Genomic DNA, 12,316 nt, shown 5'->3' on the forward strand with positions numbered 1-12,316 from the left:
TTTTGTTCCTTTCTAAGCGTTAAGTCAAGCATGGATTGAGCGAATTGCTAACTCATATAATCCTATTTATTAAATGAAAGTCTTAATGCACTATGGACGCAACGTTTTAACTTTTCTATCGAGTACAACGTTTTAACTTTTCTATCGAGTACAACGTTTAAAAATTATTCAGAGCAACCATCAGAGGAAGATGAACTCAATCCAACTTCAAGGCTAGACTGTACCAGCCTAATTTTTGTCCAAAGTTTGTGTTTAGAGATTCATTTGAGTCTGAAACGAATCCACTTAAAAGAGCAACTTCCATGCTAAGAAAGAATTTTTCGAACCAATTCGGTCCATGAAATAAACTGAAATGTTTCAGCGTTTCATAGCATAAAAACAGGCTTGTTTAGAAAAACTGAAACTTTTTGCTAACCGATTTGGCCCACGGAAAAACTGGAAATCTTTCAAAGTTTCATAGCTTGAATAGCTTGCTTAGAAAAACATATGCTTTTTGCGAATCGTTTCTGTCTATGCAATACCTTAAAATAATATGAAATTTGTTAGCTTTAAAGGCTTGCTTAAAATTTTTTTAACTTTTCGCGAACCAATTTAGTTCACAAGTTACCATGAAATTTTTCAAAGTTTCAAAGCTTAATTAGATTGAAAAACATTAACTTTTCAAAATTCGAACAGTTCTTTAAAATAACTCGAAATTTTTCATTCTTAGTAAAATTTAATTTTGTTCAAAATGGAAACAGTCGATAAAATAGCTTGTAATGATTCATAGCTTGAATAGCTTGCTCAAAGTTTCAAAGCTTGATTAGCGTGAAAAACATTAACTTTTCCAAAACCGAATAGTTCTTTAAAATAACTCGAACGTTTTCATTGGTTGAAGGAATGCAAAATAAAAACTTCATTTTCTTGCTATCCGATTCTCTGCATAAAAACTTTTTGAAACTACTTCAGTTTGTGAAACTGATTCAGTTTTTAAAAGAAAAACACTTTTCGCGAACTAATTTGTCCATTAAATAACTTGAAACAATTCAAAGTTTCATAGCTTGAATAACTTGCTTAGAAAAATTCAACTTTTTTACTTTTCGATGTGATCCACGAGCTTAATAGAAATGTTTCATAGCCTGAATAGCTTACTTATTAAAACTTATTTTTATTCAAAAAGGAAATAGTCGATAAAATAGGTTGTAATGTTTCATAGCTTGAATAGTTTTCTCAAGAAAAGTTAAGTTTTCGGCGAACCGATTCGGTCTAAGAAATAAGTTGAAGCCTTTCAAAGCTTAAGCCAAATAGCTAGCAAAACAAAAATTGTTTACGAATTTGATCTACGAATTTTTTCTTATTTCCATCGCTTGATAGGCTCCAAAAAAACTTGAAGTAAAATTTATGAAAAAATTTAAATATTTCGAATTTTCATCGGTTGAATGGCTTCAGCAAAAAAATTCAATTTTTCGTTATCCGATTTGTCTTAGTTTGTTTCAAAGATTCATAGCTTGATTAGCTTGCTTGGAAAAATTGGAAATTTTCTAACTTGGTCCATGGAAGTGCTTTGTATTTCAAGTAGTTCAATTAGTGTATTGGCAATAAACAAAATTCACTTTTTTCGCTATTCGATTGCTTTCATAAGATAAGTTGAAAAAAAAACAGAACTTGAATAGCATGAGAAAATGTTTTGCTCACTGATTGCTCTATAAAACAACCTAAAAGTTTTCCTTGCTTGAATAGCTTGCATGGAAAACTTCAGTTTTTTTTTCAAATTGATTAGCTCTTTTAAACAAATTGAATTGTTTCATTTTCAAAATTTGCTTAGAAAAATTTTATAATTTTTTGCCAAGCCTATCAGTTTATAAATATTTAGTTTTAGTAAAAGTTTGATTTTTCGCGGATCGATTCGTTCTGTGAAATAATTTGAAACTATTCAAATTTTGGTCGCTCAAATGGCTTTAAATTATAAAAAAAAAAATTGCTATCCAATTTGTTTTGTTTCAAAATTTCTTAGCTTAAAAGCTTGCTTAGAAGAATTTTTTGAAACCCGATTTGGTCTATGAAAAAAAAACAAAGTGTTTCGTCGGCTGAATGATTGCAATAGAAAAACTGCAATTTTATGCTATCCGATACCCGTTAGGAAATAACTAAAATTATTCGGATTCGTCACTTGAATGGCCCAAATAGAAAACATGAAATTTTCGACGTTCAATTTATACTGAAAAATTTCAAAAACTACAAAGTTCATATTTTGCCGACCGATTTGATCCATGAAAAAAGGTGAAAAGTTTCAAAATTTTTGCTCAATAGCTTAACCTAACTTTCGCGAAACCTAACTTGCTAAGAGAAACCTAAAAAATTTCAATGTTTCATCGCTTGAATAGCTTCCTTAGAAAAATAAAGTTTCGCCATCCGAGTTGCTTCATTGAATATTTTGAAATTTTTCAAAGTTTCATAGCTGGACTAGCTTGCTTAAAAACCTCAAATTGTCGGGAACCTATTCGTTCTATGAAGCCTTAAATTTTTCAAACCTATTTACGATATGGCTAAACCTGAAATGGCTCAAAGTTTCCTTACTTAGATAGCTTGATCAGAACAACAACTAATTTTTTGCGAGCCATTTGATTATTGGAGGCAGGCTTGTTAGTCATAGCATTAATTTGATTTCATTACACATGGTGCTTAATATGGATGGATCACTTCAACTATATCCCCACTTTTGCGAAGGGGGAGGAGAGATTCGTTACTAGTTTTAAAATTCTCATATACCTAACCGTTGATTCATTTCTTTATAGGGGGGTATTTAATCTCTTCTAGGTACCCGAGAGGGGATATTTGTAACTAGGTACCTGAGGGGGAGGGGGGATATAGTTAAAGAGATCCATATGGGTATACTAACGATACTGTTGCAGGGTAGATGAGCTCTGGGGCGTCTGAGATGAAGGGCCCAGCATCCAATTGCGAGGATGAACACTTTGCAGGTCATGGTCAGGTAGATGGAGGTACAGAGGTCATCGCATTTGACCACCCTCCCTCCCGGTCCACTCCACAGGAACGATGGCAGAAGGGCGAAAAGAACAGGGGTGGCCAAGGTCACTATCACTGCCACTGTTGACACGAAAGGCGGGAAACACCTGCCAGATATGATACAGATTGGGCTTAATTTTAGAACCAATTAATAGGTCATCGGCCATCTAGCCTAAATCACTTCGAAGTTATGCAAAAATAAGAACCAAATAGGGAAAATTTGAAAACCTTTACTTAGAATTGTACTTTTTTTGCAAGTACACCAAATTTATTAATAAAAATTTAATAAAACATTAAAAATAACATTAAAAAATGTCATTATATGTACCTGTCCAAGATTGGAACTCGATTGTCATCGTCTGCCGAGAAATTGGTATCGATATAGAACTCCTCAGCTCCACTGCTTTTGTCGCCTTTCTTTCCAGTCGGTTGTATGCCCGCTCCCATGCCGTACCCGGCAAAGCCTCCGTAGCCTCTTCCTGCACCACCTCCAAACGCCCCTCCAACCCCCGGGTTGACCATCCCCATTCCTCCCCTGTTGTAGAACTGGGCGGGGTCCTAGAACAATGCGCATTTATATCAAACAAAAAGTTAGTTTAAAATTGTCGAAACAACAAGTCAAATCGACAATGCAAAATTAATCTGCAGATTAAATTTAAAGAAGATCTTCTTCCTTAGTTTTGAAATGTAACATGGGACTTGAGTAGAAAATAATGGGACTCTACTCTAAGTAAAAACCATGGGACTTGAATTAGGTTCGAGTTCATTTTTCTGGTTCGTGATAATGAGATCTTTTTTAATAATCACCTCCTCCACAGGAGCGGGTCTAGGATTTTCTCGAGGGGGGGGGTGGGGAGTTTCAAACAATTTTAGGAATTTTTTCCGACCTTTTTTTAGGTCGACCAAATTGTTTTTCCAGCAATCCCAAGACACTATAAAGAACCTATTTTGACCAAAATTTTAGCGCCGCATGCAAATTTTTTTTGACCAAAAGTTTAGCGCATTTTCCGGCGCACGCTCCCCGTCAAAATTAGTATATTGGCGCCCAAGGCGCCTTTAGAAAAATTTTAGGGTTGGTCGGCCTATAATGGATGTCAAAATAATATCAAAGGGGACCTTTGGTTAGCGAGGGGGTCGTATCCCTAAAAAGGAGGCGTCCGCCCCCCACCCCAACCCCCTAAATCCCAAACCCCCCTTTCTTATAAAAACACTAAATTTTAGCAAAAAGGGGGCTACTAATTTTTCGACCGCCACGGCTTATTTTTCGACCATCGCGACCGAGATACGGTGTTTCCAGAGTTTGTCCGCGAATTAAGACCCTGTCCAGAATATGGATTTTTGGTCACGGAATTAACATTTCCGCGGCCGGCAAAGTAAAAAATTAGTGCCAGACCTCAAGGGAGCTGGTGCCGCCACTGGTTCCAGTGAGAGTAGTAGCCTGGTCCCAGCACTGTTCCAGATTCCTACTGGCCCCCAAAAGTGGGTCATGCTGTGACGCCATCATAGGGCTGGTGTTGGACAGAATGGATTGGTTGAAACTCTGCGGCGGCGGCTGCTGCTGCTGATTCATGAATGACTCTGAACAAAAGTGGGGCTTTTCTACCTTCCCCAACCCCACACTTTTTAACCGCACAATTTTTTACGAAGTTCTTAAGTTTTGTTCAGGGTTTCTAACGCTTATGAAACTTGGTATGTGGGTAAATTTACCCAATTACCAAACATTTCATTTTGTCATTATAGACAAATTCAGAAAATCGACTGCTATACAGCTATACCGTTTATTTATTCTCTACAATTTGGAATGGTGGAAAAGCGATTTTTCAACTCCTTTCAACCGCGCCCTCAAAAATGCCCTGTCTTTTTGTAACTCCCTGTCCTCAGAAATTCAAACATTCGCATTGCCATGCAGGATAATCGTTAAACAGCAGCGTTCATGCAATCGATAATTTTATGGGACTCAATCTATCACAACGGGCGGATCTAGGCTTTCGACGAAGTTCTCAGAGATGTTTTTAGGAAACCATTTTAAGAAATCAGGACAGTGGCGGGCTCACAACGCCTCCCCCAGACCCACCACTGCTCATTACCACACAAAATCTACTCTCGTCTTACATTCGTTGCGAGAAATTCATACATTTATTAATGACAACAAGAGTAGCCGGTTACTGTGCAAGTAACACAGAATGTTCTGACCATAGTTTTAGAAACTATAGAATTTTTTTTTTCAAATAAAAAGGTCGTGTTTTTTGTGTTGTGTGATAAAAAAACTGAACAATAAAATAGAAATTAGGCAAATGCGACTGCCGTATTCAACTAGGCCAATTGGAAGACAGTGTTTGTAGAAAAAAAATAATGAAATTTTTTTAGTCTGAAATGGCGCTTAAAAACCCATAAACTAATTTTTGTTTCAAGTAAGTTTAAATTTTCACGGTTTAATTTAAGCAGCTTAAATAAACTATTGTAGGCCTGCACGCTCAACTTATCAGCTCGAAATAAGACCAAAAATAAAAATCAAACCTGCTTTTCTCGATTCTGAGAAAAAATTTTATAACGAATCACGACAGAAAGGGCCTTAATATGATATAATAACACTCGACCCATTTCGATGTTTAATTGTTTTACTTCATTTTGCGTGGAAAACAAAACAAAAAAACAAGGTAGTGTATTTTCTGTACGTCATCCAAAACTAGTTTTCTTTTTAGTGAAATCAAGTTTTTTAGCCTAAATTTATAATTTTCTGATATAACAAATGTTAGTTGTTTGCTTTACTTGCTCAAAAAAAGACAAAAAAAATAATAAAAAATATCAAACCACTTTTTCTCAAAATCAGGAAATATTTTAATGTCGTTCAAGTCACGAATATGATATATCACTCAAGCATGTGAAATGATAATTGAAACAAAAGTTTAAGCAAAATTTGTGCAGCTAAATTTAAACAAAACGAAAAAAGAAAACAAAGATAACCGGTTACTGTGCAAGTAGCACAGAATGATCCGACCACGGTCTTTAGAAAATACTATAAGGTTTTCTCAAATTGGTGTACTTTTTTTGAAATGTCGTGATAATAAAATCTAACAGAACTTAGACATATTTGAAAGTCATAAAAAATAGGTCAATTGGAAAACAGTTTTTGAAAAAAAATGACCAAAAACGAAAAAAGAAGTCGGAAAAAACTTTGAAGTTTTTTTCAAAAATGGTTGCAAAATTTTTTTGAATTTTCTTGTTTTTGGTTCGCAAAAACTGCACTAAAAAATCCGAAAACTATCTTTAATTGAGTAAAACTAAGTTTTCAGGTTTTAAATTACGCTTAAGTAAGCTATTGCAACTATTAACTCCCTTTCTAATTAGCTCGAAATTAGACCTCAAATCAAAAAATTCAAACCGGTTTTTCTCAACACTATGAAATATTTTTTTCTAAAATTTTTTTGATGTCATTGGACTCACGACTGGAAGGGTTGTAATATGATATATCATTTAACCCTGTCCGATGATTATTTGGAGTAGCTGATTTTGCGTTGAAAAAAAAAAACAAAAATAAACTATGGTTAGAAATAAATAAACTAAACAATTTCAATGGTCGGAACGAAAACTAAAACGCTCTCGATTACAAAGCTCTTCCACACTTTTCAAATGGTCAGAGCAACAAGCAAAACAATATGAAAAACTTTTATTATAAACTTTTAATCTAAAATAAATAAGCTAGTGCAATTACTAACTAACTTACTAATTAGCTCGAAATTAGACCAATAATCAAAAATTTGAAACCAATTTTTCTCAACCCTGAGAAAACATTTTTCAAAATTTTAAAATGTTATTCGAATCATGACTGAAAGGGCTTTAATATGATATATCATTCAACCCTGTCCGATGATTATTTGTGGTAGCTGAGTTTGTGTGGAAAACAAAAAGTTTTAAAAAAATAAAACACCCGAATACAAAGTTACTCCCCATTTTCCTTAAGCGTCTCAAATTTACAAATAATTTGATGTAGACAAAACATAAACCGTGAGCCAGCACAATTCAAGAGCGGCCGTGGCCTAATGGGAGAGATGCGCGACAGCTAAGACAAATGTCGGGGTTAGAATGCCATTTTGGTTACGTTTGGAGGGTGGCCAATGTCATCAAGCTCTTCTAAATGGGATCGACTATGGCAAAATGAAGGATACTACTTCCTCAAGCAAATTAAATTCTACCGTCAGTTTCGCACCAGATTGCATTGGTAGAAAATTAGAAAAGAATTCAACTAATAACAAGGATAGCCGGTTGCTGTACAAGTATCACAGAATGCTCCGACCACAGTCTTAAGAAAAATCTTGGCAAAAAATCGAATATAGGCATTTTTGAGGGTCATTAAAATTGGTCAAATGGCAAACAGTTTTTGAAAATTTTAACTTTTTTTCAATTCTTTTTTGATTTTCCAAGTTTTTGATTGCCTAAGTTGTGCTAAAAACTCCAGAAACTCTTTTTGTTTGAACAAAACTAAGCTTTCACCGCTGAAACTTAAAGCATATACAATCAAACCATCACCTTTTTATCTAGAAACTAGACCAAAAATCAAAAATTTCAAACCGGTTTTTCTCGACAACGAGAAAAAATTCAATTTTTTCTATGTCGATTAAATCACGACTGAAAAGGCTGTAATATGATATATCACTCAACCCAGTCCAATGATTATTTGTGGTACCTGATATTGCGTGAAAAACCAGAAGCAAAACAAGGATAGCTGGTTACTGTGCAAGCAGCACAGAATGTTCCGACCACAACCTTAAAAGAGACACAAAATATTTCTTACAAGTTGTTGTCGTTTTTTTCTGCATGTTGTGAGAACAAAAATCCGAACAAAATAAAAAAACTTAGGCATATTCGAGAGTCATAGTATGAAATGTCAATTGGAAAAATGTCAAACCGATTTTTCTGAACACTGTGGAAAGTTTTTGGAAATTTTTGAAAGTCATTAGAATCACGACTGAAAGGGCCTAAATATGATATATCACTCAACCCTGTTCGATGATTTTTTGTGGTTGCTGGTTTTGCGTGGACAATAGTCGTAACAAAAACTAAAACATACCTGAATACAAAATTTCTCCCCATTTTCAATGGTCGGAACAAAAAGATCAGATTAATTCAGATTGATTATTGAGGCACGGAGATTTCTTAGCCAATGCTAACATAGCCAAATAAACTTCAAAAAAATCTAAGTTAATTGAAGGGTAATTTAGTGAGACCGGAATGTTTTGCGGTTGAAACAATAATGATAGTTGGGTATCTGCAAAAAGCAAGCTTAAATGTGGGGGACAGCCTCTCATCAAAAATCCATAACGCAAACACAATATATTCGCATCACATTTTTTTTTCTTCAAAATGACCTTTCTTCATTTATTAGAAAGAATTATGTATAATTATGAATAATTACCTTGGGACCCAACTACTATTCTTGTACCAAGTTTTCCATAATCAAATTTTCTCTGTATCACAATTTTGTTCGTTAACTGATGGAAACTGCGAGATTAGATTTATTAAACGACTAGTAATCTAATTTCATTACTTTTAAAAGTACTATTGCACACCAGCAGGTAAAATTGGTGAAGTGAAACTAAAAAAAAACTGAAAAAGGTAAGAACGGTAAAAAGTTCCAAGAGGGAAATTAAAAACAATTTTAATGCTAAGCTTACCTTTAAAAAACATAATGCAGGGTAAAAAGTGCTAAATTGATCGCAGCTTCGATAGCTTTACGAGGGCGGTTTATTTTCCTCTAAGTCTTTTAATCAGCAAAAGAAAACAGCTCATGGAGCCGAAATTTGATTTTGCAATCCAATTATTTTTTAAACCATATTACACGCAGGCTCAGAGTTAAACTAAGATAAACGTAAGGCGGCGCAAGGGGGATAAACTTTCTGCGGGCGGCAGTATACCTTAAGCTTATTATTTTTATTTTCGAATGCAAAACTGGGACAAAAAAATGTTTTAATGCCCCAGAAAATAATCAGAGGGCAGAAAAATGGGCTTTACATGTAAGTTTAAAAAGAGCGTCTATGGTATATTTATTGTAGGCTTCAAAAATGAAGAAAGCACGTACGTGAAAATAAAACAAAAATACATGTATGGAGTGATGAAATGTTTAAAAATGCAATGAAATTGGTAGCACCGGGAAAATTGGTATGAACAAAAACGGGACTTGGAATTAGTCGCCGTTCAATATGAAAAACCGGGTTGATCAAAAATGGTTAGTTAGTTTGTTACAAAAAGAGCCCTGTTTTAGTTTATCCGTATACGATAAAAAAATATAGTAACAAATTTTCCACGCCGTTGAGATTTGGGGTAAGCAGATTATTTATTAGCAGCAGGAAAACAATTTATCAATGCCGGTGATTTAGGTCACTGAATAATGGAGGAAGTAAAAACGTCCGTCAGTTTTTCCGGCGTTTCCAACTGATTCATTGAGTACCTGTCGAGGAAATTGTTTTTGTGACTTATCAATCAAATATCAGAATCGTGTATTCTTTATTCATTGTCTTCTGACAGAAATGTGGAAAAGCTTCAAAACACATTTTATGGCAACAAAAAACAAAACTGAGGTGAAAGGTATGTTTATGAGGATAAAGTTCAGAATTGAAAAAAAAGCAACACGGAAAAAACAACACAAAAAAAAACTAAATTCAGAATTGAAAAAAAAAAACACGCAAAAAGTTTGATTCACTTTTCGACCACTATTTTGTTCAACAGGCTGCTGTAATTAATTGTGGTCAAAATCTAATTAGCTTGCTTCTTGACTTAAGTTAAAATGAAAAGATAAGACTGCCAAAAAAGTCTACAACGGAACGATTGTTTTTAAAAAATTTTTAACTTTTCATATATTTCAATTTTTTTTTATTTTATTTTTAGAAAATAAACAAATTTTAAAATTTGCGATACGTATTGAACCGGAGCACAATCTCTTATGAAACATCATATCTACCTTGCAAACTTGAAAATAAAAAATCAATTGAAAAAACATAGAACAAATATAAATCAGAGTATCTGTTTGAAACTAACTTCTATCTAGCAGTGGACTGGCAGGCAACTCATTTGCCCCTTCATTCCTTAGCTGAAATTTGCTCCTGATGTTCACACTTGTGGGGTTCCTCAGTTGTGGACTCAGTCTGCTGACTGTTCTGTCGGCCAAGTGGGAATACGGGGGGTACTTTCTGATTCTGCACGCGGGCGTCTCTTGGTCACTGTGGTATAGTCTACCTGGTCAAAAAAATAATCAATGAATGAGTAGTCACAACAGTGAAGGTAGATAAATTTCAAAATCATGTCAAAAAATGTATAATAATTTTCTATTTTGAACAATAAAAAGTTTAGCTTTGTGACTTAAAAACATTTCTATTTTAACCAGCGGCGTTCGCAGAAATTTTTCAAAACAAAAATGTAACTTGAAAAATTATAACTGCTAAATTTTCAAGTTTTATTTTGAGGTTTTTCCTCTGCCGTTTTTCCTTGAGGCATTGATGAATGACCGCCGTCATTTACTGAATCGAATGCATGCCAAATTGTGAACACGGTGATGGTAATCCAAAGAGGAAATTATGCCTCTTCTCATTTGTATTCTGTTCAGTCCGGAGAGAATTATCGAAATAAAAAATATGATTTCTTTTTCTTTCTTCTTATTCTCAAGATAACATTTTTTCTAACTTTATTATTACCGCATGCTTATAACTCATTCATAGTTTCTCAAAAAAATTTTGATCTCCCGCAAAAATGCATTATTTCATATATCGAAGACGCCAAATGAAGTCTAAAAGTTATACAATTTTATCGAAGACACTAAACGCAAAAACTTATTAAACATCTTCCGTAAAAATTGCTCGATAAGCGTCTTAATCAGCGCAAAAAATTGGGATGGGGGTTTTACCAAGTTACAGTTCAATTGCCCTGAGTCTGAAACACCTCCTCGACGTACATGATACATTCGCCAATTTTGATGCTTTTGTCAGGTTGGTCTGCCTGCTCAGTATTGCAGATTAGCCGATGCATTATTCAGCTAACAAATACTGCAAGGGCTTCTTAATCCGGTGAAGGTTTAATTTTCAAGATTGACTGAGCGTCTGAAGTTTGAAATAAAATCCGTGTAAAATCCATGAGGCGTAAAAATGATTTTAAAAATAAAATGAACCAAATAACAGTTCCATACCTTATTAAAAGAGGTTACTGCCAAAATTGTATGTGAAATATGTAATTGGATTTTATCTTCTGCTTTTCACGTCCGAATCAATAAAAACAACATTCAGCCAAATTGAACTGCCTTTTTATGGCATCAAAACAGCAGTTACCTATCTCCTAAATCGCGCGATAGCCGGAAGCAACATCACGTCTTAACAAAGGCACCGAAATCCCCCGGGAATTAGGTCTACCATTTGCGCACAATATCTGAATGACTTATTTGATCCCGCTAGATAATCTTCTAATGCTGTTTTCTTCTTCAGCAAAAAAAATCGATTGCTGAAAGAAAAGGCGCGGGAGGCCTTGCAGAGCGAGCTGTTGATTTGCAAAGTGCAAAGCGTTAATTCAACTCAATTTTAAAATGAATTTAGAAATAATTTTGTAGCTGAATATTTTACGGGAACTACAAACCTAGTTATCAAAACCAGGGACATATCTAGGCATATCGAACAAAGGCGGATTTTTAGAACGTTTTTGAACAATTGTGTTTTTTTTCTGGCAACTGCATTGAGATTTATGGCAAGGCTTTTTGACCAATAAAAGTGAATGTTTTTTTTTGTATATCTTAATACCACAACTCGTCAACTCGCGACAAAAGACAGCTCCAAAAATTAGACGAATAAAATTATCATGATTAGCGGCAAACACTGATTCACGCGCATTATAAACCGCTCGTGCCGAATGTAAGCGAACCGAAGCAAAACTGAATAAAACTGAGCAAAACATCCGCTACTGTCTAAATCCATGATTTTAAAACGAATTTTCAAATTTAGCGAGTTATTGCTTTCCTAAAAAGTGGAACCTGATCTAAACTACATTTTATGATTGGATAAATTAGATATTTTACCAATGTAAAGTATTTAATATTAACCAATCATGATCCATCTGACTAACAATCCACTTATTTGTAAGTGCTGAAATTACTTGTAATTTCAGCAAATTTCAGCACCAGAGAGATCTGAATTAAACTTAGAAATTAGTTGAACTCTCCCGAGTACTTCAGCAGCCGCAATAAACCAGTATACCCTAGATCTATTGAGCCTAGCAGAGACTAGTTAAACAACCTGAGACTAGATAGTATAAGAGTAAGATTAGGATCGGTATTAGA

General features: G+C 34.5%; 1 protein-coding gene across 1 annotated transcript in view; it reads right to left on the reverse strand.

The window, feature by feature from the left end:
* The window catches only part of LOC134839033 (vang-like protein 2-B), a gene marked incomplete in the record, with an annotated part of 45,645 nt that overhangs the window by 11,261 nt on the left and 22,068 nt on the right, over window positions 1-12,316 (reverse strand). The window contains 4 exon segments of the mRNA XM_063854429.1: window positions 2,879-3,113; window positions 3,335-3,564; window positions 4,400-4,584; window positions 10,039-10,236. Of these exon segments, the coding sequence (XP_063710499.1) occupies window positions 2,879-3,113; window positions 3,335-3,564; window positions 4,400-4,584; window positions 10,039-10,236 (848 nt within the window).

Source organism: Symsagittifera roscoffensis, chromosome 2, assembly GCF_963678635.1.
Source record: "Symsagittifera roscoffensis chromosome 2, txSymRosc1.1, whole genome shotgun sequence".
Taxonomy (NCBI): Eukaryota; Metazoa; Xenacoelomorpha; order Acoela; family Convolutidae; genus Symsagittifera; species Symsagittifera roscoffensis.